Raw genomic sequence first — 27,252 nt, 5'->3', positions numbered from 1 at the left:
TTGATATTAATTATAATATTAATTATTATACCGTTAGCTTATCTATATGCTTTAAAGGCTTTTTGCATGTAATTCCAGTAATATTAAGACTCTGAAAAGGCACTATTGCCCAGTCTATTTCTACATGTCAAAAAGAAAGGGAAAAAAGACATCTCTTTACCTTAAAGCCATAGGAAATGTGAGGTACTAGATTTGCAAAAGAGACTGGTTTACTATAGCACAGGTGACCTGTTTTGAGGTCACTCTTCCTTCTTCCAATATCTAGTCAGACTTTTAATGCAGTCTTTCTTTAGAATCACTTCATTATACAACTGTTCAGTTGTATAGAAAACTTGGTATAATAGTAGTTTCGGTAAAATGTTAAAAGGAAGTTTGTAAATACTGTAAGAAAAATTATTTGTTGGCTGTGTCCACTTTATGTACACTCTTTTAGCTGAAATTTTTGCCATCCTCTCTCTTTAAGGTGTAGTTACTTGCCTCTGTTGTGTCCTTGTTCTTACTTCATCATTTAACTTGATCTGTAATATGTATTGTACTGCCAAATTTGTCAGAGAGCAGCCAGTAGTGCTTTCCTTAATTCTTATCGTATCCATCAGATAATCTCAATTATTTCCTGTGTTTTGTCGTAAAGTACAACAAAACCTAATTCTGATGGCAGTGACTTTTTGAAACACTGAAGTAGATAAATCACTGAGGCAAATGCTGTACAACATGGGAGGGAAGGGTGGGGGAGGGAATTGTACAGCAGTTTAATCCTTGCTTTTGATTTTCTGCTGTAGGCACCCTTTTTGTGAGGTTTATTCCAAGGTTAAGCTGGAACTCGTCTTAATATTTACCACATATTTTTCTGTAATTTTAATGCTTGTCAATATACGGCTAGCAGTCTCACTACTTATTTTTTTTACATATTCTGGGTTGGAAGCCTTTTAAACATCTTTCATGTCAGTAATTCAGAGCTACCGCTGTTAATATTTGTCAGAGGATTTGTCTCGACTTTTTCACGTAGATGTTTGTCTAACTTACCGCAGTGTTTGGTATCTCATGAGAACTGATCTGGGTGACATGCTGCAGCCATGCAGTAAGGCTGCTTAGTAAGATCTAATGCTAAATTTACTTGAAATAATTACCCCTTAGGAATGGGGAGCCTGTAAACTTAAATATTAGTACCTGTAATTAGGGAATGTGTTCCCACAATGAGGTGGATTTCTCTGAATTGTGGACTGTATTTAATCACTGCTGTGTTCCTTGTGTGAAGCATTAGTGCTCCTATGAATCAGTACAGTGACATACCAGCTAGAACTCATTTATTTGAACTGTTTACTTACCTCATGCAGTTGTTGTTCTGTTGATTATTTCCACTTTGGGTTTTCTGGAAGTTGGCGGGGGGAATATGCAGTCTTATTTTGCAGATAAATTTATTTATTTTTTTTTTTTAGAAAGCCTTCTGGATCTGCATTCTCACCTTTATCTCTGCAGCCTGCTTATGACTGAATTAGTGAAGCCTCTCCCTTTAGTTAGAGCTCTCTGGGAGGTTAATAAATTACTAACTCTCCTTAACTAAAAGCCTCATCTAACTAAGTCCTCTCTGTGAAGAATACTGTTGGCACTTACATTAAAGATTTCTTTCCTTTCTGCAAAGAGCAAATATAACTGCTCTTCTTTTGAGGATTTTAGAGCCTTGTATGTGAACAATTTTTTTACTCTGTCTGTCATATCTTCTTCTGTGACTTTTCCAACTGAGAATACCCATTGGTGATAACAGAGTTGCTTTAAAAAGAAGTTATTTTTCTTGATAACAGCATGTATTGATCTTTGAACTAATATGCTGGGGTTTTGTCAGATTCCTATTTTAAAATTATTAGTTCCATTAATTGAAAATGTGAACTATCTGGGCACATCTAGTAAAGGGCATTAAATCTGGATTACTCCCTAAGTAAATTTTCAGTTCTGACTTTTAATTGACTATTTTGTATGATAAATCACCAAATTAAGAGTTGTAAAAGTACATCTAAGTAAGAACAGCGAAATAAGCTGAAGGCAGTCATAGTATTTAAATAAGGCTTGCGCCCCAAAGAGGGAGTTTTTCTAAAGGAGTAGTGAATTTATGCACGTCATATGCCAAAGATATGTTTTACCCATGTGCACATTCATAGAATATACTAATTATATTTACGGGTAGGTGACTAAAGTACTTGGCAATTAGTGACATGCTTTGTTGGTAGACTGTCTAATCTGAAAAATTTCTTCTCCCTCCTCCCGTTTTTTCCCCAGGTAGTACGACTGTTAAAAACATCCCCAGAGAAACCTATAACATTAGCCATCGGTGATGGTGCTAATGATGTGAGCATGATACAAGAAGCACATGTTGGCATAGGTAATTTTCTTTTGTCATAAAAGATAAAGGCAAATAACATGCAAATTTTAGTAGAGGATTAGATCCTGAAGAGTGTTTATAAACAGATAAACTTCTAATGTTTTTGCACCTGTAAATGACAGGATGTTAATCTGATCATCTGTTGTAGTAGAGTTTTAACGAATACTAAAATCTAAGGCTGTTTGCTTTCAGAAATCTTAGGTTTATTGTGTAGTCCACCAATAATCAAAGGTCCTGTTTTATGCTGCCATAAAAACAGCAAAGGTTCTTTTTAACTAGAATCTGAGAAGTACCCTGTGTCAGGTATTGGAAGTGGTCTCTGACTTCAGACATTGTCAGGTTCTAAGTTCTTGTGTAAAATTGACCTTTAGACTTTTATTTGTGCTAAAGTGACACTGTTTGCACCACATCTGTATTACTGTAGACATTTGTATCTAGTTTGTCTTTGAGGAGAAGGATTTCTTTATCTCTCTTGAGAGACTGTTGTGGATTCTCATATCAGCTTGGTAGATTTCTCTGTTAGTATGTTTTCTGTCATCTGGCCAGAACTGTCTTTAAACTTTTTTTTTCTGCTGTGTTATATAACTGACTTAACAAAAACCAAACATACATATAACTGAATTGGTACCCATCATATAGTGTTTTGGTATTTCCTTTACTGACTTTGTTGGGTGATGTTTGTTACAGTAATAAGTCTGAAGGTATTGCCTAAGGTATTGGTATGTAAGGATATTTGCTCTGTCACCCTGTGTGATTTAAAAGGTGTATGTAATATTTATCATGTAAATCACATGCCATTGATTCTTTAAACCAGGAGTCTTAAAGACAATGGGTATAGGTTGCTTGAGAAGGTTACAGGCCAATAGCAACTGATGCTTTATGCTACAGCTAGTTTGTCAAATAACTGAAGCTTATTTAAAAATATCCAAGTTTTTATTGTAATTTATAGCATATTAGATACTGTATGTACACTGGTTAGAACCAGTAAGTCTTTGCTGTTGAGGGTGATTGGACCTTTAGACTGTTTTTTGTTCAAAAGCAACAAGCATTTTTAAATGTCTGGTTTTCAAGAATCCCAGACGACTTCTATAAAAGAACAGTTTGTCTTCTCTGTGTATGCTTATCCTATCATTAATAATAGTTTCTAGAAGTGAATTTGTGTTCAGCTGTGACAAGTGACAAGCATTGTTCAGCCCATCAGAGTAAGTAAACTGTTACTGCAAGAACAGCACTTTTATTCTGCTGTTGAGTATAGGTCATATATTATTCCCAGAAAATACTGTAAGAAAAACCTCTCTGAAGTGAAATATACTAAGTGAATTGGTGATTAAAGATGGATAGATAGTGGTTTGCTTGGTTTGGGAATTTTGGTTGTGTATGAGTGTTGTTGTTTTGTTTCTTTCCATAAACGTTTTCTTAAGTATAACTTACAGAAATAGTTGGTGGGTGGGGTTTTTTTAATTATTTTATTTTTATTAGTTCTAAGTGTCAGGAATAATGCCTTCTTTTGGAATTGAAAGTTGATGAAGCCTATAACGTTGAAGTGCAGAAAAACAGAAATGTAGCTTCAAGTGTTTGTTGTTGGGTTTTTTAAACTTTATTTTAGAATGTTTAACCTGTTTTCTATTTCATTTCTCAAATATTACAGGAATCATGGGTAAGGAAGGAAGACAAGCTGTAAGAAACAGTGACTATGCAATAGCACGGTTTAAATTCCTCTCCAAGTTGCTTTTTGTTCATGGACACTTTTACTATATTAGAATAGCAACCCTTGTACAGTACTTTTTTTATAAGGTAAGTCTTCAGAGAGTGCCAGTGAAGTTCATGGAAAATGTGTAACTTCTTTCCCACCAAGAAATTTATTTCAGATCTAAGATTTTTGGTGGCAACAGATTAAGTATCTCTCTTCAAACACGATTTTTCGACTTTTTTTTTTTTTTTTTTTTTAGTTTACAATCCAATTCAATAGCTTCTCTGTGAAATTGTTCAGTACTTCCACCTAGAAATAGGTTTTAAATACCGATATGAGTTTGCCTAGACTGGGATGCAGACATGTTTGCTCTCTGAAAGAAGCATTACTAGCTTTAAATTAAATGCATTTTTTAGCAAGATGTAAAAGTATAACCTTTTTTGTTTATTGATTTAATATAAACCAAATCTATTTATCTATCTTAAAAGGAGAAAGGAGCATAGGAAGTAGCTGAGAGAGGGAGTAGGAGGTGTGTGGGGAAAGAACATGTCCTTTGCTGGCAGGCTCACCTTAAGGAAATTGTAACAGTCTTCACTTCAGAAGCATTGCAAGGGACTGAGTCAACTCTGGATACCTCTCGGGGAGCAATGGGCATGGAGCAGCAGGGTGAGCTTAAGCCAGATGCTAGAAGGAGGAGCTGGCAGGGATGGGCAAGGAGTAGCCTGGGAGCTCAGTCCTGGGCTGGGGTGTTTGAGCTGCTCATAATGTCTTTGATCATCAGTTATGATAAGAAGTCAAAATTCACTATCTTACTTGAAATTTGTCAGAGATTCTAGCATTGGCCACCAAGCCACGTTTTATCTTCGATTGTTTGCTTTCATTTAAAGATCACAGCATGGTGTTAGGTTTTGGTTTCTGTTTTGTCTACTTCCATGCAGAAAGCTCACAAGTAGACCACATGATTGCTTGAATGAAATGTGGAAACTCTTTCAGAAAGAAATTCTTAAAAAGAAAGTAAGGGGGAAATGAATGGGTTTCTCCTCGTTTAATATTTTTTGTACTCCCATAATGAGTTGTGTTCATCAAGCACTGCAATTAAGTTTATATTTTTCAGGTTCATTGTCCCAGAGGACTAACAAAATATGCTCTTGATCAAACCATTTTACTTCACTTTGCCAAGTAAAATGCTGAAATGCTATATATCCTCCCAGTGTATTTTTGCCAGCATGTAAGAGTTAGCAATTTCTTTTTAGGATTGTGAGGATTAACTATTTAAGTATTTCCTTCACTTTTTTTTCTTTCTTTTTTTTCCCCAGAATGTGTGCTTTATTACACCACAGTTTTTATATCAGTTCTTCTGTTTGTTTTCACAACAAGTAAGTATTGAATGCCTTACATCATGATAAACGTGTAGGAAACACTCAGGGTAAATAACTAGAAAAATGGGAAAGAACTACACAGGAACGTCAAAATTTTACACTTAACAATTACCCAGCTTCATTTTTTTGTATTTGATAGCTTGATGTTACTGAATGGTTATGTGAACATAGGTTTTTTTCTAACTAGTGAATTCATATGACGACTTATTGCTGCTATAGTGTGCTGATAAATTTTAGTAAGTATAAACAACTTTTTTCTTTACAGTACTCAAAATAATTTTTGTTTCCATTTTCAGACACTCTATGACAGTGTATACCTGACTTTGTACAATATTTGTTTCACTTCCTTGCCTGTCCTCATATACAGTCTTTTTGAACAGCATGTGCATCCGCATGTATTACAGAGTAAACCTGTGCTCTATCGGTATGTATATTCTAGCATATATTGTCACAGTAGAACATCATTTAGAATAACAGCAGCATCTGCAGAAGTCTATGAACTGTGTATTCCTACAGTTTTTTCAGCTGTAATTTATACAATTTTTAGTAACTATTTCGAGGGAGAACTGCAGCTACAGTTTTCATCCTAAAAGTTAATTAACATGAGTATTCTTAAAATTTTTTATGTCAGTCATGTTAAGACTGAAAGAGAATTGAGCACTTGGTCTGCTGACATGATTGGCAGCCTTCTCTTCCATTAAATGTAGGAGGTGAAAATCAATCAAACACACAAATGAATCACTAGGACACTGGTGGGGGGAATCATCAGAAGATGTGCTTTACTGAGAGGGGAAGTGATTTCCTGTAGAATTATATGTCCTCCCAGTGGTAGCATGTTACACTGCATACAGCTTTTTGGACAAAATCAATCTGTATTTTTGTGAAAAAGAGATGTCTTTTAGATGTTTCTCTTTTCCTGAAGGGTCTTCTAAGCAGAACAAAGGGTAGGTATCAGGAGATCTGGCTTTTTCTTCCTTTTGCATAGCTTGTGCTGTCCTAAACTTGACCCATTTGAGACCCTTGCCATTGGCGATCCCTGTGTAAAGCAGAGGCAAATCATGAGTTATGTATTTTTTTTTCGTATGTCAGCATTTGTTACATGTATCTTGGTGAAGTTAAAAGCTATATTTTTTAAAAGTAGTAGTAATCATGCAATGTGAATAGCTGATGGGTATATAAAGACAATCTGAAATCCTGTATCAATTTTATTTCTGCAGAGATATCAGTAAAAATGCCCACCTGGGGTTTAAACCATTTCTTTACTGGACCGTCTTGGGCTTCTTCCATGCATTTGTTTTCTTTTATGGCTCGTATCTTCTAATGGGAGAAGATACTTCTCTGCTGGGAAATGGCCAGGTACAATATCATAAATATTACTCTACCACTGTATTTTTGGTGATATTTCTTAATGTCTTTTTTTTTTTTTTTTTAAATCCTCTTGTATCAGAAAAATAGAAGGTTTTTTAATTTTTATGAACTATGTAATTACCAAAGGTACTTTGCCAATATCGGTGTTTACTCTCAAGAGTAACATTTCTTACTGTGGAAACTGTAAGACATGTTGTCAGAAAGTGTATGTCCGTGAAGAACGTATCTTTCAAGATAATAAATGTATTATGTTTGTCTTAAACTTTGTTTTATTTTGTATACTGTTTTTGTCAAAATCGTATGTCATAGCTGCAGTAAATGAGAATTTATACTCAACCATTCAAAACTCTCTTTTTGTGTCAAACAATGGCTTCTCTTTTAGCATCTCTTACAAAGTTAGGTTTAAACTGATAGTTGGCAAAAGTCTTAAAGCGTCTCCTGAAAACACATTATTCTAATTACTCAGAATTTTTAAAAATGAAGTGGTGCAAGCTGCTTTTAAATTACAGTTTTTAGTCAAGAAGTGTTTTTAGGACATCTAGGAAAGTAACTTCATGATATCATCAGCTACTGATTTGACACTTTCTATTTGAAAGATGTTAAAGTTCACAGGAAAAATTGTATACAAAAAATTCCTAAGGCTTGGATGAAACCGTTAGAAGTCTGCTTCCTCATTTTCCCCCGAGGAAGGTTCTGAGTTAGTTAACCCAATTTAGAACATGTAGATACTGTTGTTTTTTCTCATAAAACTTACGGGTACCGATGCAGAATTACATTTCCTTCTCTCATTAGGCCATTCATACTACTGACATGAAGTGCTTGCTGATTCTTATGTAGTGCTTGTTAGAGTTGCATATTATGGCACAAGGTACAAAAATCACGTCAGTGTATTCACAGTGGTCATGGGGGATTAGGAATGGGCATGAGCTCAGGAAGTTTAGCCAAAAAGATTTTCCATGTAATGATATGCAGACAATGGCCAGAATTGTCTTGAGTGACTAAAATCAGAGAGCACGCGAAAGGAGCAGTGAAGGCAGAGTGGTGCACCTAGCTGGAGTACCTATTTCATCATGAGATGTTTGAGAATAACGTTAAAATAGTTTTGCTTTAGACTAAAATGTCTCTTACAGCTGAGGTATGAATCTGCCCTCTCCTGTCATTTTTTTTACAAGCTGTGTGACTTCAAAGTTCCTGTGAATTGGTAAAGGGCCTTCAGTACTTTTCTGATGAAGTAGTATTGCACTATGAAAATCTGTGCATCTGTGTTAGTTGTCAAAACACCTTGCTTCAAAATTGCGTAGTAAATGTCTACAAGGCAGAAACAGACATTTTGCATTGTAGTTAGTAGCAGATGTTTAGTTTGGGGAACAGATTTTATTGTTTAAGTCTAGACCTGTGTGTTAATGTAGACTTTGTGGAGAAGGTTCTTTTAATGGTTTCTTCTATAAATTAACCTCGAGATTATTTAAATATAGTTAGTGAATGAGCATACTGGACATAAAACTTTCAGATGCGCTTTGACTTCTCACGCTACCTGCAATGTGACTTTAAAAAAATCTTAGAATTTATTTGTAGTTAGTCTGTATCTCTCTTCTGAAAGATGGTTATTAGAACTGGTAGAACTGTCTGTTTGTTGCAGCAAAATATCTGCAGTGCATAAAGTATGTTGCAAATTTAACATGTGCCTGAAAAGCCAGGTTAAGGGCAAGAGAAACCCATATGCTGCTGACATGCTTTCTTGTAAGAAGTCTTCAAGACACTTTGTGTGAATGAGTGATGCGGCTTAGTGTTCATGCAGGGCTTCACATTTTCATTCCAAGTTCACAGTTTGAAGCAAAGCAGAATAGAAGAGATTGTAAATAATTCATTCATGCTGGTGATTTGTTAGGCTTACCTCAACACATTGTGCAACAACGTGATCTTTTAGTTGTTTTTTTTCCCCCCTTTTTCATGCTGTGCATGTCGTCAGATATTGAAACCTAACAGGCAAATGGTAAGAGTTTAGAAGAGGAGGAGATACAAAATACTGTATCTGTACTTCACAGGATTAAAGGATGCAGCATCAACAGTGTAAATGTGTTCAAAAATAAAATGGTGACAAGAACCTGTTTGTGTTTTGCATTCTAACTCTGTGACCATTGAGAGCAGTGTTAGCAAAGACACTTTCTTTCACAGGTCACTCAGAAGCAGTAGTCTGGTTTTATTTTAAGATATTATTGCAGCAGTTAGCAGCAAACATGTTGCTTTTTAAATATTGTTATCAGTATGAAAAGTAAATGGAAGGCTTCAGAAGATGTATTTTAATAAACATCTTTCAAATTATCAGTAAGTCCAGACTCATGACTGCCTCAGTTCTGTACCCTGTGTAAAGATGAGAAAAGCAGTTGTGAGATCTGTCATCAGGCTGTTGGGATTTTTTGTTTGCTTTTGTCAGAGCTCTGTAACAAGGACTACAACTGTGCGAATCCCAGTTCCATGCCTCTGTGCTGTACTAACAAATCAGCTCTAGGATGACTTTGATTGCCTGTCTGCATGTGGTACCTTTCTCCTTGCTTGCTTAGTTTGCCACTGGTTAATAGAGCTAAGGATTTGGTCATTGTTCAGTATGTTAGTGGCAAAAATAGCTATGTAACAGCAATGTCTTCAGCTTCAGCACCCAGACTGCTTCCAAGAGCAGAGCAGTTGGACCTGTTGTAGATTGGCAGTGTGTGTCTGAGTAGCATGTATGTAGATATATTACAAACTCAGCATCCCTGCTTGGTTGTCAGAGCTGAGATTTTATTGTTGTAGAACTTGTTCAGAGTTTTGGTAGTTTAATTTATATGGGCAAGAGAATACAAAAGTGACAGATTCTGTTGTAGAATCGAAGTTTCATTTTGTGTTTATTAGCCTTGAAACAAAGTGTCTTTTCTTTAGAGGAGTTTTACAATGGCACCATTATTTTTGAATTTTAAATTGTGTTTGGGGTAAAAAGTGAACTTTCAGGTGATGCTGCATGTTGGAAATGATCTGGAAATGTTTAAACTCAGCGTGGTTTGCACTTAGATTAAAGTGCATACTTTCCACCCAGTATTTGTTTTCTATTGAATGCTTTTACTTAATTGATCAAATTGGTATCTTCATTTTCCTATTATTTTATGTCAATGTTTTGTACTTTCTTCATATATCATGTAGCCTTTGTGGTGATCTGTTTTGAACCAAGAAGAAAGATGACTTGTGGGTTGTTAATTTTGCTCTTATAAGCTGTAGTAGTTCGTGTTGTATCCTTATTGTGTTTTCAAGATGATTAGTTGTCATAAGCTTGATTCATTAATGTAGCTGACTTGAGAGGAATCTAACTTACCATGAATGCTCTTAACTAATTTTTTTCTTCCATGATTTGCCATTTTCTTAGATGTTTGGAAACTGGACATTTGGTACTTTGGTCTTCACTGTTATGGTTATAACCGTTACAATGAAGGTATGATATTATACTAATTACTTTCTGTATTTTGATATATAGGCAAATATGTAATAGGGCAATAACTTCAAATTTATTCAGAAGTTACAGAGAACTAATTGATTCTTGAGGATTGCAGTTAAGTGATTTTTACATTTGGTTTCAGTGGTAGTTAAATTTTTTCTTTGTAGTTTTTGCATGTTACAACATGCAAAATCTAGTGTTTGAGCTGGAAGTTCCTAAGTACATTCAGACTGGTATTTATCATTTTCTGTGAAGTGGGTGGGAAAGGAAGTTGATTGACATTATCTTTCTTATAGATGGCCCTAGAAACTCACTTCTGGACATGGATAAACCATTTTGTTACTTGGGGATCCATTGTATTTTATTTTATATTCTCCTTGTTTTATGGGGGAATAATCTGGTAAGTGATTCCTTCCCCCCAGCCCCCCCCCAGCTATGAAATAAACATTGAAATATTATGTTCTACCATCTAGCTCTGAATTCTGTGACAGGTGTTGGAAAACAAATTTTTAAACCTAGAGTAGCCACTTGCTTTGATGGTTCTTCTAGATATTTGAGCAATGCTCCTAAGCTGTCCCATGCCCAAGGACAGGTATTATTTGTCCTGACAGCCTGTGACTGTAAATGCATTTTTGTTTTAAAAAAGTAGGTAGGTTCCCAAAGGTGTTTTATAATAGGTAAATGTTTGCAACAGAAATAAAGACACTAGAGGTTGAGTCAGTAAAGGGATGTATTTTTATTGTATTTTGGGGTCTTGGAAGGATAGGATGGTGACTGATTTCCTGCAACATATTTTAAAACTAAGCCAGAACGTTTACCTCCAAAGTTAGGTGCTCTTCTTCTGTAGAGTTTCTTTTCAGGTCAGGTCCAACAGATTGGTAGACTTCATAGACACCATGCAGTTGTAACTCTGCATCCTGAGAGACTTGCTGCTTGATGTAAAGTAAGATACGCTTGAGCCTGCTGTCTTCTGTTTCTAGAAGTTCCTTCTAGTAATTGCCACTTCTTTTAACTTTTCAGGCCATTTTTACATACCCAGGACATGTACTTTGTATTTGTTCAACTGTTGTCAAGTGGTTCTGCTTGGTTTGCCATAATCCTCATAGTAGTTGCTTGTTTGTTTATTGATGTTGTGAAGAAAGTGCTGTACAGACATCTACAACCAACAAGTACTGAAAAAGCTCAGGTAATATTATGCCTTTGTATCCAACTTTATCAATAGAAGATAACATTTGTTAAAATCTGTCTTGTAAACTAATTACTTTCCTGGAATATTTAATCATCTTTTTCTATTTTCATGTTTAATGCTTAGAAGTGTTCTAATTTTGAAAGATAATTGTTATTTTAAAACTATAAAAATGAGGACACCATTTTACAAGGAAATAACATTTATATTTAATTGGTATTAACAGCATAATTATAAAGGGGATCACTAGTCTTTGTATCTCAACTTGCAACTGTATAAGGATCACACCATACACTTTTGTACTTCTTTAAAGATGGTAACTTATTCTCCTTTTCGTCTACATATCAGAAGCTCTCCAACTGCAATTGGCACTGAATTGTTCTTAGAATGCGATGAAAAAAATTTAAAAAATTAGTAGGACTTGGTTTAGTTAGTATTTCTTAAATCTTGATCATGCCATATGCCACGTATTTGATTGTTGATTATGTAATTAAAGATAATTACCCATGTGGCATTTTCATAAATTCATAGAAGAGATCTAAAGATATGCTATGATAATACAATCTCCCTTTTGCCTGACACAGGCTACAAAAACTCCTTGAAATCATGTTGAAATTAGGCTGTCTGTTAGGTAAATATCTCATCTATGTTTGAGTGTTTTCTTCTTAGTGTCAGCTATGAAGAAGTCATCCTGACCTATTGTTCTAGTAGCTACTGTCTCTGGTTTCAGTTTTCAGCATTTTGTCTTTTCTACTACTTCTGCTAAACTGAAAAGGCTTCTATTAGCAGCTTTTTGCTTTGTTCGCTGTTAGGTTTTTGATCAAGTTAATTTTCTCACTGATGAGTAGATCGGGCTTGCATCTTTTGTCAAAAAGGTTATTTTCCAGTCTTAATCATTCTTGTGTTTCTCCTGTAATCTTCACCATTCTTCAACCTATCTTGAATTTTGGATTTCACCAGTGGACACAATATTATAACACAGCATACATCACTGCCAAGCATGGAATTAAAGAATTCCCTACTAGTATTCCGTTTATGAAATCATATACATCTGTAACCTGTTATCTTCTGCATCTCTTTCTCATCTGCGAGTCATTATGTTGATTTCTTCCAGGTAATTGATGAGAGATCAATTAGTGTAGGGCCAAAAAAAAGAAAGTGAAAGAAGAATCCATTTGACAAAGATATACAGTTACGTTCTGAAGCCTGTTAGCGGGCTTTAGTCCATTTGTGTGCCATATTGATTTTGTTGTGTCCTAGTTGCTTAATAGAAATTACGCTGAGCTATGTGCCATACATAAGTTGTAACTACTTTACATCAGCAGCTACCTTTAGCATCTAACCTCGTAATTTATGTACATGCATGTTGATGTACTTAGATTATGTTACCCTTCTAATCTGTGTGTTGAAAAAAGTCTATATATAGAGACATTCTCTTGATCTGCCTAGGATCAACATCATGCAGAGAAACCGACTGCAAGCAAAAATATCCCATTAGTCACTTTTCAAAACTGGAATATTAGCTGTTTCTTCCTGTTTTGAATTTAGTAGCTAAAAGCCAAGGTGAATAACTGCTAGCTTTCAGAAAGCTGTTTAACTAGACCTGATAAGACTCTTGATTGTATGTCACTGTACTCTTTGGATTAAAGAGTCTTGATTTAGGAAAAAATCTATAGGTAAGGAGAGTAGTTACTTACCTTTCCTTTCCCCCTGCCTTCAAAAACTAGTGGCAAGATTTATCAAATGCTTTCTTTTCCTTCCTTCCTGTACATCAGCTGTTTTACAGAGTATCAGTTGGCTGTTGAGGTTTCTCATGTTCCTAAGGTGCTTCAATTAAAATCCAAAAAGCACACATCACTTTTCCCTAGCTTGATCTGTGTGCTTCTTTTTTGTATTCTCTTGCTTTCTGAATCAGTTCTTTAGAAATTCTGGCATCTGTTCCATTACAGTTGTGTCATCAAGGACACAGTCGGACTTCTTATTCTTATTTTTAAGAAGGAATCTTGATGAATGTCTAACACCTTTCCCATGGCTATTGCTTGATTCATAGCTGCGGGATTTTGCTTTGTGCATACCTATTAGTCATCTTTTTTCTTCCTTATTTTTTTTTCCCCTCTCCCCTTATTCCCATTCTGCTTTGCCATTTGATGGTGTCAGAATTAGGGTCTGAGTTTACCAAAATACAGTTGCTTTCTGAAAATATTTAGTTCCTGATATTGCAAACCTAAAATGTAAATCTAAATCTAAAAATCTAAAATCTGGTTTGACCAGAAATGCATCAGCAGCCATTCAGTGGTTTCTGTCTGTGTCTGGTAGTGAAATCATAGTTTAAAATGTATTTACAAAAAGAAGGCACCTCTTTATTCCTTCTTGAGGTTTAATCTGTTGAGATTTTCCCACTCTTACTTTTAATGGGACAATCAGCCCCACTGAATTTCATCAGCTGTTCTTACAGTTGGGAAGTAGACCTATGGAAAGATGAACATGACCGCTTAAGCACATTCATTGTCAAGAAGTGACAAAATGCTTCTTTCATTATTGTATCTCATTAGATGTACCTCATTAGGATTGTTTAAAATTTCTAATAAATACTTTTCTTTCAGTTTCAAAGCCGAGGAAAGGACTGTTGACTTTCAGCTAGAAAGAGCTTGGAGAATGTCTGTTCTAAATGCTAAGGATATTATTTGAAAGTCATTGAAAGACTGAAAATGAAACTTTGTATATTGCCCCTTTAAATGCATTTTTTGTAGTGTAGGTGCACTCTCTGTATAAAGGAATATTTTTAATTGTAAGACTAAATTATTATATTGGGGGAAAGAAAAAATATAGTTTATAGTTACTAAGTTTTTATGAGGGCAAGATAAATTGTTACATGAACTAGCCACTGATTTTTAAATCGCAGCTATTTAAGTTATTTGTTTCTGTCCAGCATTATTTAAATTCTAAAATATTCTCAGTAGCAGTGAGCAAAACCCAAGTTTCTCAATGGAAAGTGCTTGCTGCCCTTGTTCTAATTTTTCAGAAATGAAGAGCACGCTAATTGTGTGAGTCACCCAACCCTAGTGCTCTGAATTCACTTCAGAGTACAATACACAATGCTTGCGTAGGCATCTGCCTTAATCAGTAGATAAGGAACTTGATTTTATATCTTTTATTTAGTATAAGGTTGTAGCATCAATAGTCAATCTCAGCAGTTAGATGTTATGTGTAGCTAAGTTATTCATAAAAGACCAAAGAAGTTTAACTGGTATGAGAGAGAAATACTAAGAAATTCTACTAAATATAAACTCCTAGATGTAAATTGTTCTGTCACAACGACTTTTTAAATAAAAAATAAAAAATCTCTGTTCCATTTTGGGAAGTCAGTATATCAAAAATTTTACAAGCAAGCATGAGTTGACTTTTACAGAGGGATGAATTTGGTTAACTTTATCTTCCTTAAATGCACTGAAAGTGCATTTAATGTAGGATTTTTTTTTTGTTTCAGGTGTTTTCCATGTTCCAAGGTGGATTTTGCTGGCCTTAAAGAAAATACATCTTATGTTTGACTTAAGTTTGTTGCCCTGAAGTAGCTTCTGGGTAATTTCTGACTATAGGTCATTTACAGGATCACTTAAGAGGAAGTGGACAGTAAGATAAGTCTAAATAAAAATATAAATCTCTGAGTAAATATAAATCACAGCGCTATTAAGGGGAGAAGGTAATACTGAATAAAGATGTCTGGTAAAGTATAGATGTAAAAGTTTATAGGCCTTTTTTCTAAGTATGAAAGCTAAGGTATACTTAAGAATGGTCCTACCAACAGTAACTGGCTCTGATGATCCCAGGAGCTGTCCTGAAGGTACCAGGCTTGTGTTCTGTATATGATGTGTATTCCACTTAAATAACAATGTCTTGTCCTGTGTCTTTCTCTTAGAAAATTACTGCTGCTACTTACTGACATGTATGTTCCATCCCTTCTCTGTCCAATTGTAGATGTACTCCAACAGAGTTGCTTTAAGTGACGAGTTCATCGCACTGCAGCCATTGTCCAGGGCAAGGAATCAGCTGAGCAAAATTAGGTAGAGTAGGAGGGACAGTTCCTCATCAACTCTTATGCATGCTGAAGGTGAACTAACCAGTGCTGAGAGAGATGGGAAGAGGCATGAATATTAGTGGGTTGAGAGGGCAATACCTCTAGTGCAGAAACATTCAGTTTGGTTATTTCTTGGCTTTGCTCTGTGTTTTTAAGCCAAATGCTTCTCCTAAGTAGCATGCGTCGGACGTGCTTTTCTAGGAAAAAACATCCCTAGCATGATGCTCAACTTTCAGAATACAAATCTAGCTCTTCTTGCATCCATTTTTATATCACGGTTTCTAGCATGGTTAGAATGCTTTTGATTTCATTATGATCAAAATTAACAGTGCTTTTTGCATGTTGGATAATTTCAGCTTCAAAAGGCTGTGACAGGAAGGTCCATATATTCCAGGCAGCAATTTTTGTGAATTGTTTGCCCATTTTAATTTGCTTTCTCTTGTGTTGGAAGAGCAGAAAATGTTTTATGCTTGGATACATACATACACTTGTGCACCTAAGGCTTTTTGTGTTTGTTTTGTGCGCCTATAAAGTGAGTGTTGTTTGTTTTCAATGTGTATAGATACATATTCCTAAAGGCATTTGGCTGCGAAGACCTAGAACATGATTTAAAAAGTCAAAGTGTACATGTGTCTGTGTAGGTGAACCATTTTGATTCTGAAACTCTTCAAATGCACAGAGTTCAGTACATGAAATGCTATTAAATGCTGATTCTCCTTTGTGAGACTAAAACATTCGTACACATCAATAATGTTCTAACTTCTTTGATGTTTTATCCCACGCTTATCTAATTTTATAGCAAGAATTAATGTGAAGAATTGAATTTTTCCTTTTAAATATTTTCTGGTTTTTTAAGGTGACTTGAGTTATTTAAAAATGTGTGAATAGGTGCTAGGAGAACCAACCAACCTGCGTTTTTGGGACATAATTGCTGTTGAACTGAGGGAAAGTAGGAGACAGGAAGCTGACAATTGTAAATTATTAGCAGACAGTTTTTAGTGGCTAATTGAAACAGATGATAAAAGTCCTTTTAAAGAGGGAGGAAAGAAATGCTTTGTATTTCCTCTGAGAATGTGCTACACCTTTGCAAGGCAAAACTTGAGATGTTGTCCCACTGTGAAACATACCAGCTTAGATTTCCAAGCACCTGAAGGAGGTAGTGGTGGGGTGGGTTTATTTTGGTTTGTTGGGTTTCTTGGGGTTTATTTTGTTTGTTTGTTTGTTTTAATTCAGACCTTACTAACTTCAAAATAGGCAAACTGCAGCATACCTCTTGAATTTTAGTAAACTTAGCAACATGTTGGGGAGATTCCTCTGCAATAGCTTTTAAAAATTAGCTTTAAAAATTCTTAGTTTATCAGTGTCATGTAAATAAGTTAGCTTTTTAAAACTTTGGTATATATATAGAATCATAGAATGGTTTGGGTTGGAAGGGACCTTAAAAATCATCTGGTTCCAAACCGCCTGCCATGGGACACATATGTATTTCCAGTAAAACTCTGTTGTCTAAGTGAATTATGTGGTGTATCATATCTACATCAAAGTTTTTATAAAAAAAGATTATGTTAAACTTTCCCAAACTAAGCACATTTTAAGAGTTATGCAGCTGGATGGTGAAAAAAAAAATGCAGCACCGTCATTACTAAAATACTAAAAACAGAACACTTACTAACTTGAGGGGATTTTCTTCATATTAAGCTTAGGGAAAGGGTTGAAAAAAATTGGAAATCTGTTTTGTTCATGAGTAACAAATAATTATGCAAATCCCATTCTCTTGTATGTCAGAATTTTTACACTTGAATGTAGTAAGGTACCTGAAATATAAGCACTGATTGCCTTATGCGGTTGAAGTTGTAAAGTTCAACAAGGAAGAAGCAAGGATTTGGGTTTCTCTAGGTCTGTATTTGTAGTCTTCAGATGAAGTTCAGAAGTTCTCCCTTGGGTCCTTCCCTAAAACAGTAAAAAGGAAAATCATTTAATAGGTAGAAACTACATCCTTCACTATATTAAATAAAAAAATCAAAACCAATTTGGAGTGAAGACCATGGGTTAGTATCTGTAGTGTCCAGGGCAGCTCTTTTCCAAAAGCAGCAGAGCAGAGAAAGACTGTAGGAACATGAAATAAAACAGCCGCCTGGTGAATGTAGCTGTAAGCAGCTAATTTTGTCACACCCTATTTGTACATGCCCACCCAGGAACTGCGTCCTTTGTGACTGCAGAATGTATGTAGATTGATGAACAGACTTTGGCAATTTGTTGTGGTTTGTTAAATATGTATTAAACCCCTCAAATTATTATAGCACCAGTGAGTTATGCAGCCTTCTGCAAATGAGCTTACTGTTCTGTTGATACACAAAAGAATACCTTTATGAATACAAATTAAAAGACAAGTCTTATAATAAATTTTAATGTCTATAGATTTCAAACATGCAAAGAATGTTCAAGTTTATATTAAGTAAATTTGTGATGTACCGTTAAAAGCTTTGAGGGGGAGGGGTGGAGCGTCTTCTAAGTGCCCATGTGATTCCTGTAAGTCAGAAATGCAGTCTTGTATGTGCCTGTTGAACTCTTGCCTCCAAACTTTCACTTTAGTAACTTGGCATGAAGAAGGTATCGGTCAGCACAGGTCAGGTGCAGGGTTTATGCTTAATTGGAGACTGCTTCAGTGCTCCTTCCTTCCTTTGAAGCTGCGTGTCCTATTCTTGAAACATGTGAAATATGTATCTTAAGATACTAACTGGGCCCCATTGTATCTCATTTCAGTTTCTTCTTTGTAAACAAAGTTTTGTGTGTATATGTACGTTTATGTGTCTCTGTGCTTTATAAGAACTGTCAGAAATCTCAAGCCCCATGTGCTAAGTGTTGCTAGGGCAGATGTTTTAATTCTACTTACAGATGGGATTAACTGTGTTCACAGAGTTTTCAGGTTTGGACAATGTGTTACAACTGTACACAATGCTAGGGAAACGTAAAACACAAAGGTTTTTATTTACAGAGAAGGCTGTCAGTGCATAACATTCTATCTGAGACTCTCAAACCGTAGCATTTGCCTTAGCACAGCCAAGACCCTGTTCTTTTCGCCATGTGCAGGCCCATGAGTTCATTGTTGGCTTGTTTTCCTTTTGTCTCTGTTCTCTGCTTTCTTTAACTGTCTCCAGAACTCCAGACTCCTGGCCCTGGCTTTACAGCCTTCATTACTTGTCTGTATTTTTCCCTCTGGTTACTGCTTCATAGGATTCCCCTCCTAATAACCTCAATACCTGATCTAGATATGAAAGCTGTACAGAAGTCAAGGACAGGTTTCTGTTCCCTTCACAGCATCTGTTTTCTGTAAGGAACATAAAGTTTTCAAGAGGACTGTACAAGTGCAAACATGCATTTGCACTAGTGGAATATACCAGGACATCTCAATATGTTAAACTTTGAACAAGGGTAATCTTCCTTTACAGGGTTGTATATTGTGTTAGCATAGTGTGGTGCTGATCTGTTAGCTAGTCCGTAGACTACTGCAGCAAGAGGGAAAAAAAGATAGAAGAATAGACTATGTTGTATTTATCATCAGTCACAAAAGTGCACATATTTGCCTACCTGCAGATACTTTTGTCTGATGACTTTGAAATAGTGAAATAGTTTGGCATTTTAAGGTGTATTTGATTCAAAGAGATGAGGAGTAGAAGAATGTTGGAAATGTAAGTGCCAGTGAAGTTGTTAAATGTCAACATTCTTATATTTTCTTTTAAAATTCTAAATCTAATTGTTTGGGATTTTAATATACATTATGTTAAGGGTGAAAGAAAATGAGCTTTACAGTTGGGAGCAAGTTTTAATTTAATTGTGGAATAGTAATAACCATCATATATTTTCTGAAATATCCATGTGGCTAGGACCTGGGCTCAGGAAAATATGCTGCGGTGTCCTTAGCTTGATGTACAGGGTTAAATATGTTCCCTGTTCACCACAGTCCCAACTGTATATTTCAGTGTGATTAAATGTTTAGTTGAAATGTCTGTTTCGTGGCATGCAGAATACCCTGTAATAAGACAAACAAACTGAAATTGCTCTTTCTATTAGAAGGGGGAAAAACTAGCAAAACTGAAAAATCTGAAACCAAAATCTGAAATACTGAAATAGATTTCAGATTTGTTGAGTTCTCCCCTTTTGTAGTCTATGGTGCGCAGAAAGACCGAGCACTTCTAATACTTGTGCACTGATAAACTGTGTTTGATCCACTGATTAACTTAAGAAAATTGCTTTTTTACCTTGTGAATATGCCTTTTCTCTCAAGAACAGATCTGTAAAATGAAAGTTCATGTAAAAATGGTAACTGTTTTAAAGCAATGCAAGCATGGAGCTTTATAAGACTTGTTGCTTTTCTGTCCTTCTAGATGGAAGAAGATAAGGGTTCAGTCAGCTCAGCATGTGACTTTGCTGAAAGCAGGCACAGAGGGGAGGACAATAGGCAACTGCTAGATCCATCTAGCCTACCCGACAGTACTTACATTCACTAGGTAGTACTCCCGCTCTACCCTAACGTGTGTGTATATATATTTATTCATATCATATATAGACAGTCATGGAGCCATCTCCAAAGTACCCATATTTTTGGTATCCACAAGAAAATTTGCATCATAGTGTGTGGGTTTGATTTTTTTTTTTATTTTTTTTCCCTCCTTATTGAGCTGAATCATTCTTTAATTCTGCACTTCAGTTGCTTTTTGAGTTATTACATGAAATGGGCCATTGTCATATAAAGTGTGATGTTTATTGTGATCCTGGATCTTGCCTTATGAAAATACTTTATTTGCAGCCCAAATATTGCTAATACAATTTCTCTATAGTTACTATTTTAAAGCACTGTATCTCCTGCTTTTTGTTTTTTGAGGGTTTGTTTCAGATCTTCAGAGACCATTAGGCTCCTACTGCCTTACTTTGATATAAAACTATGATCATGACTGTCTGCCACAGAGAGAAAAATGAGAAAAGGGACTCTAAGATAATATAAGTACCTTCCTTCCAGGTAGTGGATATGAATGTAAAAATCCATGTTCACCAGGGAGTGAGACACAATGTATCTATACATAAAATAGAACTTATTTTTATGTTGTCCTTAATGCTGTCCCAGTGTTATATTACACTTAATTGTGGGTTTGATAAAGCATAAATGTTGTTTCCAGACTTATGTAAGCTCTTTAAAATGGCCCATTTAAAAAAGGTTAATAATAACTGCTTTTCCATAAATTGTCGTTCAAGCATGATCCTAGATTTTTATGAGTATATAACTTGGGGAGAACAAAGTTAATACTAGAAGAGACACCAGACCTCCAAAATCCAGAGCTGAGGTTTCATTCACTGGAAGATAGTTTGGGTTACTCTTGGTTCCTCTTTCTGCCGTCTTTGAATAACATCCAGGAGTGCTAGTTCTCAGGTCAGCAAATTCTAGGGGAGTTGGGGAAGTGTCTGGTCCATCTGATCCTACATACATTCACAGTATTATGACCTTTACCAGCAACTCTAAATGTATTACTTGGTAGTCTTCAAATAATGGATGGACTAAATACTCTTCTTGAAATTCCAAGTGTAAGAATGCGGAAAGTTTGTTTTGTATTGCTGGGAGCGCAACCATGATCACTGCATATGCAGCAGGGAGCTTGTTTTCTGACTTCCTCATAGGAATTCCTTCTACCCTGTGTAATTTCTTGTCTGATACACTGTTGAGTGCAGTACGAAGTGGCTGTAAAGGTCATATTGGCTAGTATTGCAGTGCTACAAGTTTTGCTATTCCTAATTATGCTATTTTCCTGACAGTACAATTGTGACCAGAAGTGGTGGTCATCAAATGAAGGTGTTCAGGGATCGAAGTTCTGTTGGAGGTGTATTTTGTTTTAACCAAAACCCTTTTTAGACCTCTTAGTGCAATGTTTCCACTCAGAAACATTCCAATGTCTCAGATTTTTACAGAAGTTCACTGTAGTAGTAAATGCTCCTTTTGTGTCCAGAAGACCTCCAAAATGAGCGTGAGTTAGTCAGAAGTGTGTGTTCTGCCTGCACTCATTCATGGCTTCTGAGGTGCAGCAACCAAATCAAGGGTTTCCGGTTGTATGCTTCCTGTAAGTTCATCCAGTTTTATCTGACAGTCCTGTAAGCAGCATGTTAAGCAGTGTGATGGGAATATCTGGAGGGACCATGGGGAATGCAGAACAGAGTTGAGGAAGGGGCAGGGAAAGTAAAAGGTCCATGGAAATACTATTTCTGCCTGTGTGCTCCCTTCCTGTTCTACCAGTTGGGATTTTTCTCTTGGACTTCCAAATGGCTCTTGTTTCTGTTATGTGCTCCTTCTTTGTAGTATAGGACTTGTTCTGTTACAAAGCAGTAATTTGTCCAGTTGACTGTTTGGGGGAATTAGGAAGGAATGTGTCCACTCACAGTAAATTGTTCCCATAGGAAACACTGAGGTTCTGTGCTTCCCATGCAGTGTTGGGCAAGTGGAGATGTCATGAAAGAAAAAGAGGTTGGAAACAGAAGTCTTTGGATGACAGCCAGTGACATTCATGTGGTGAAAAGCTGGGGGAAGGCTCTTAAGTGAGCTGTGTCCCATCATAGGCTTAAGATGCCTCCACCTAGGTTTCTTCATTCACTGGTGTCTGAGATTGAGCTGAGGATAATAGATGCTCAGATTGAGCCTGTGTGTTCAGCATTTGTTTGACAAGATGCTGCCATGGAGACGTTTAAATTAAATAAAAAGCATCCTCACACTCCACATTCTTAGTTTCCATTTGGAAAGGATGCTGAAGTCAGTTTTGGATATTCTCTCTCCAGCAGTACTAGTTTTCAGTTAGGTTTAGTTATGTTGCAGTTGACTAGTGTGCGGGAGTTAAATAGAGGAGCACAGTGATAGATGGCACTTAACTCCAACCGTACATCTCTGTATTACTACTTTCATTTTATTTAGGTCTTTTTCTCACCTACAAAGAATGAACAATAGAAGTTTATTACGCTAATGTTGAATTATTCTTCATGCTGTCATGAACATGACTGAACCTTTCTAACATCATCCTTGTTTGCATTTAAAAAAAAAATATTTGCAAAATCAGGAATGTGCTTTTGTTCTCCATTAAGCCACAGGTATCTATGGTAGTGATAAAATGTAAATTATTATAGGAAGTTGCATTCTGCATTTCCTGAGGAAAAAAATACTACTTACAATCAGATTGCTGCATTGTATTCTGCAGCCGTGGTCTGAAACTTTCTTTTGATAGATTTCCCTTCAAATAGGGCAGACCTGCAGCTTGTATAAATTGTTGTAGCTCCGCTGAGGTTAATCAAAGCATCACAGCTTAAACTGCATGACACTGTGCTCCAGAGATTCATTAGAGCTGTAACGCAGAGAATTGCTAACTGGTTTATTTCCAGAATTAAGCAGAGATGGTGCTAAACGATTTCTGTATGCTTACCAGGGCTGTATTCAACCCTTGGGAAGATCAGATTTTAGGAAGGGAAATGGTAACATTATTGATCCCTGTAAAATTGAAAAATACTCAACACTCAAGAAAACCTGCTTTTGCTAAGTGTTTTTTTGATAACATCTTAATTGCTGAAATCTGCAAGTACTGATTTTTTTAAATTTTTTTTCTTTTTTCCCTCTTTCCAGCTTACTGAGGCAGGTTCAGGTATCAACTGCTTGGACTCCATGTGCTGCTTCTCAGATGGGGAAACAGCATGCACATCTGTTAGAAGAATGCTGGAACGACTAATGGGAAGATGTAGTCCAACCCGGGTCAACAGGTGTGGCATTTCTCTCAGTAGCCTTTGCTGCAGACGATTCTCCTATAAACTGGAACCTGATGAGCCTGCAGCAATAGATGTCTAGCAAACCAGCTGCAGGTTTTGCTTATCTAAGTAGGAAATGTAACTCTTTACTGTACTTTTTTCATCCTAAAATATTAGTTTCTTGTTTGATTTTGAGTGTTTTCTTTTGGGATGGAAAGGGGGAAAAACAGTTTTTAAATTATTTCTGTTAAAATTTAGTTTGGCTTACTACAAGTTCTTGTATTGTATCTATTGTAATTTCTCTTGATTTGTACATACTTCACTTTAGAAAATCAAGCCTTGCTGCTGTTTTTGTTCTCCTTTTCATGATTATTTTTTTTTAATTGCCTTCACTAATCAGGAGTTGTTTGTAAAGCCAAAAGACTTTTCACTTTTAGTTCTTGATGTACAACCTCCAGATACCTTGGAGCTTGCATGACTCCTGAAGATATACAAAAGGCTCACTCCCCCCCTTAAATATAACTTTATTGTTAGAAGGAGAGTCTTTAAATCTTTGAGCCATTCATTGATATGAAGATGAAATATTTTTGTAGTCTAACTTTTATAATCTATTTCTAAAATCAGAGTAATTTGACAGAACAGATCCTTCAGATTCTAAGAATTTTAAATGTTTTTTTTTGGTTCTAGAAGGTATGTTGCAAAATCATGTGTGCCATTCCAAAGTATGTGCTGAATAGATCTTTTTCCTTCGCAAACCACATGTGAAACAAACTTCAGTGGCATAAAAGCATGTTATTGTAATACATCTAAGGAACAGTACTGCTCTTGTGGTCAGCATAACCGTGAGAGAAACTCCTGCTAAATGTGCTGATGTGCCATCTCCCCATTTCCAGTTAAGAGGAATAGCTAACAAGCATGGAAATATTTGGGGGTAGAAATGAAAGTAGTCTTTTGTATATCATAATCTCTCAGTCCCTGAATGATATCATGGTCTTTCATTGGTCAAAAGGCAATCCAGAAAAAGTTGCACTTCAGACATTTTCAAGGAAGCTCATTTTGTATTTGAACAACTTTGTCTCTTTTGGTTAAAGGTTGTGATATCATTCATTCAGTATAAAATCTTGTGTGGGTAAAGCTTTGTCAGTTCTGATTCTGCCATTAGGTATTGACTTGGTGTGTAGTACATCTCTGTTTTGAACTCGTGTTGAACACAGTGTCTGTGGTTTCAGTAAGTTTCTCTCTTCTGGCTTGCTTGTGAAATTAATTCAAAATTTCTGCAAATCCTAGGGTATGATTATGCAAAATGTTTCATTCCATATGAAAAATGAACTGTTATTATTAAATACATTTTTAATTCAGACTCTTGGTGTATAGAAAGTGGGCATGATGTGTAAAATAAACAATTTAATAGCATTTTTAATCTACAAGGTGAGCATTTAATTGGTCTAAAGAAAAATCAACATTTTGGTAGCAGTTGAGTTTTTTGGGTATTTCCCACTTCTCTGCTTTCCAAATGAGGAACTTCTCATGCTACTTTTTTATTTATTTATTGTTATCTAATTAGGGCAGATACTTAGTTAACATTTGCCTTGGTAATGCGTAGTCCTACAAGGTAGGTATGCTGTGTTTTATTTTTTCTGCAGTGCATTTACATTTTTACAATGTCCTCTTTTTTCACCTCTGTTTTTCTGTCTTTAAGAACTTATAAATATTTATTGAAGGTAACTCATATTTGACAGAATATTAAAACACTTTTTGAAGACTGCTTTTTCTCAGGTTTCTTGTCTGCTTACCTCATGTAATTTTCAGATGAAGTTCCATCAGGCTGAATAACTTTAGAGTCATTAAAACATGGAAGTTAGTGTTAAGTTTAAAGTATATGCAAGACTATCTTGGTGCTACACTAAGGGCTTCAAGTTCTGTAGGTTTTGCTTCTGCCTCTGGTTGAAGTTACTCTGAACCATCTTTAAGTTTCACTTTAGGTACAGTACAACTAGAAAAAATCTCAGTCTTATTTGCTTTCTTCGATGACTTTGGTTCCTTCCAATCAGCATTGACAATTAAAACCTAGTTTAAAAGTCAAGGTACTAAGACTGTTTTTATCTCTGCACTTTCCTGGAAATATGTGAAAGTGTTTATTTTTTTAATGTACTAATTGCTTAAATCACGTAAGGCAGTTACAATTTATGAAATGCTGAAGGTACAGTTAAGAGATTTATTCGGTGATGTAAAAATGCTTATAAAACTGTTTAGCCTTTGTTCACAACCTTGAGCTGCTTTGATTTTTACCTAAATCCTCAGAGGTTGTGCAGTCACAATCAGGATGGTCTTTTGAGTACTTTTGCTTTATAAAACAGCTTCTTATTCAACCACGAGGTAGCTGCGTATTATTTTTCTTGAATGAAGTGATGCTGATAAATGTTGTCTCTGAGAGTGCTGTAGAATGAAGAGCACTGCTTTAAATAATGTTGCTGTAGCTAGCATGTGTTGTATTCTGTGCTCTTGATATTCTGTCAAATATGATATTCTTGCAAGTACAATAACTGAGTATGAAATAAAACATGGTATCAAATTTTGATAGAAACTTCGATGAATCAAAGTTGTACAAATGCTTGGAGTAGAGGGCCACAGGAATATAGTCTCTTGTACATAATCTACTGCTTGTAAAATGTATTCGAGAAGTATTTTCTATAGCTTCAATCACCAGTTAGAATATAAAATGTGTGGTGTGGTATGATAAAATGCATTCTGTGTGTCTTTTCCATTAAATTGTCTGTCAACTTGTCAGTCACTAAAATACTAAGAATGCTGGATCACATACATTTCTTGCACAGTAGGATTCATTACTGAATTGTTTGGATCTCCCATTAGTGGTATTCGTGTCAAGGCATCGCATGTTAAAGTTCTAAAGAAACAGCAGATTTCTGACAGAGGCAAACTTGGAGGGATAAATTTGTTATATTTTGATTTCTTGCCTTCCAACCTTCTATTTTTCAGATTTTCACATACAGTGCTATAATACCATTCAACAAAGAAGAGTATTTCTTCCTAAATAGTAATTAATCCTTAAGAGAAAGACATTGCAAATGTCATCCAAATCAAAACCTGACATGTTAGGTAGTTTTCCTGGTGCCTTAAATTTTAACTTAAGGGATGATATAGATTCATGGTTGTAGATAAGTTTTGCCTACCCACAGTTTTAGACAGCCTGGATGTTAAACATGAAAACACCAGTATACAGGGTTACCACAATCAGACTGCGTGCTCCACAAGGCTTTACTAGAATGACCTTAGGTTATATCAAACCGTAGCATTCACAGAGCCTCAACTTACCCATGCAACATTAAGATTTTCCTTGAGGCATGATGTTAAAACTTCAGTTGTAAACTGGTGTATAAGCCTCTGGCCATTTTCACGGTGATGAAAATATCTGTAACTGTAAGTTTGCCAGAAAGGTAAACATAGAACAGTTAATTACATGGTTGGCATGATTAATTGTAGGCTATTTTCAAAGGTTTGAATGAATTGCAGGTGCCTACATGAAATTAGTAGATGGAGGAGTTACATTTACCTAATCTCTTAACACTTTTGCTTTCATAGACTTTTCTCCTTATCTCTAGATTGTAAGTTCCCAGTCAGCCAAACTTTTCTTTTATTGTTACTTTAGATCATGGAGTTCATCGGATCCCTTCTATGCCAACGACAGAAGCATCTTGACTCTCTCCACAATGGACTCACCCACTTGTTAACAGGGACATTTGTAAATGCCTTGTGGAAGCTCACACACCTATAGTAGGTTCTGAAGCGAGTTCAGTGCTACATCCCTGTCCTAAGAAAGACTAGCATCACTGCTAAATACAAACTGTGGCTTGTCTTGTGGCTTAGCATAAGTCATCTGGGCAGTAATCACTTCCAGTATTTTTTTTCTAATTATATCCACAAATTACTAA

The 27,252-nt window shown here is 35.8% G+C and overlaps 1 protein-coding gene across 1 annotated transcript; it reads left to right on the top strand.

The window, feature by feature from the left end:
• Nucleotides 1-2,271: 2,271 nt before the first annotated feature.
• LOC104404028 (probable phospholipid-transporting ATPase IF) lies at nt 2,272-27,134 on the top strand (the record flags this gene model as incomplete). Its single annotated transcript, XM_010012362.1, has 10 exons — nt 2,272-2,374; nt 4,023-4,168; nt 5,381-5,440; nt 5,740-5,867; nt 6,661-6,799; nt 10,206-10,271; nt 10,571-10,674; nt 11,295-11,460; nt 23,184-23,317; nt 26,970-27,134. Coding segments are annotated over 10 exons (1,128 nt in total), but the record flags the coding sequence as incomplete, so codon positions are not given.
• Between the last annotated feature and the right edge of the window lie 118 nt (nt 27,135-27,252).

Source organism: Nestor notabilis, unplaced genomic scaffold (genome assembly GCF_000696875.1).
Source record: "Nestor notabilis isolate BGI_N333 unplaced genomic scaffold, ASM69687v1 Scaffold31853, whole genome shotgun sequence".
NCBI lineage: Eukaryota > Metazoa > Chordata > Aves > Psittaciformes > Psittacidae > Nestor > Nestor notabilis.
Note: the sequence above shows the minus strand (reverse complement) of the source record. Positions and strands in the feature narration are given on the sequence as shown.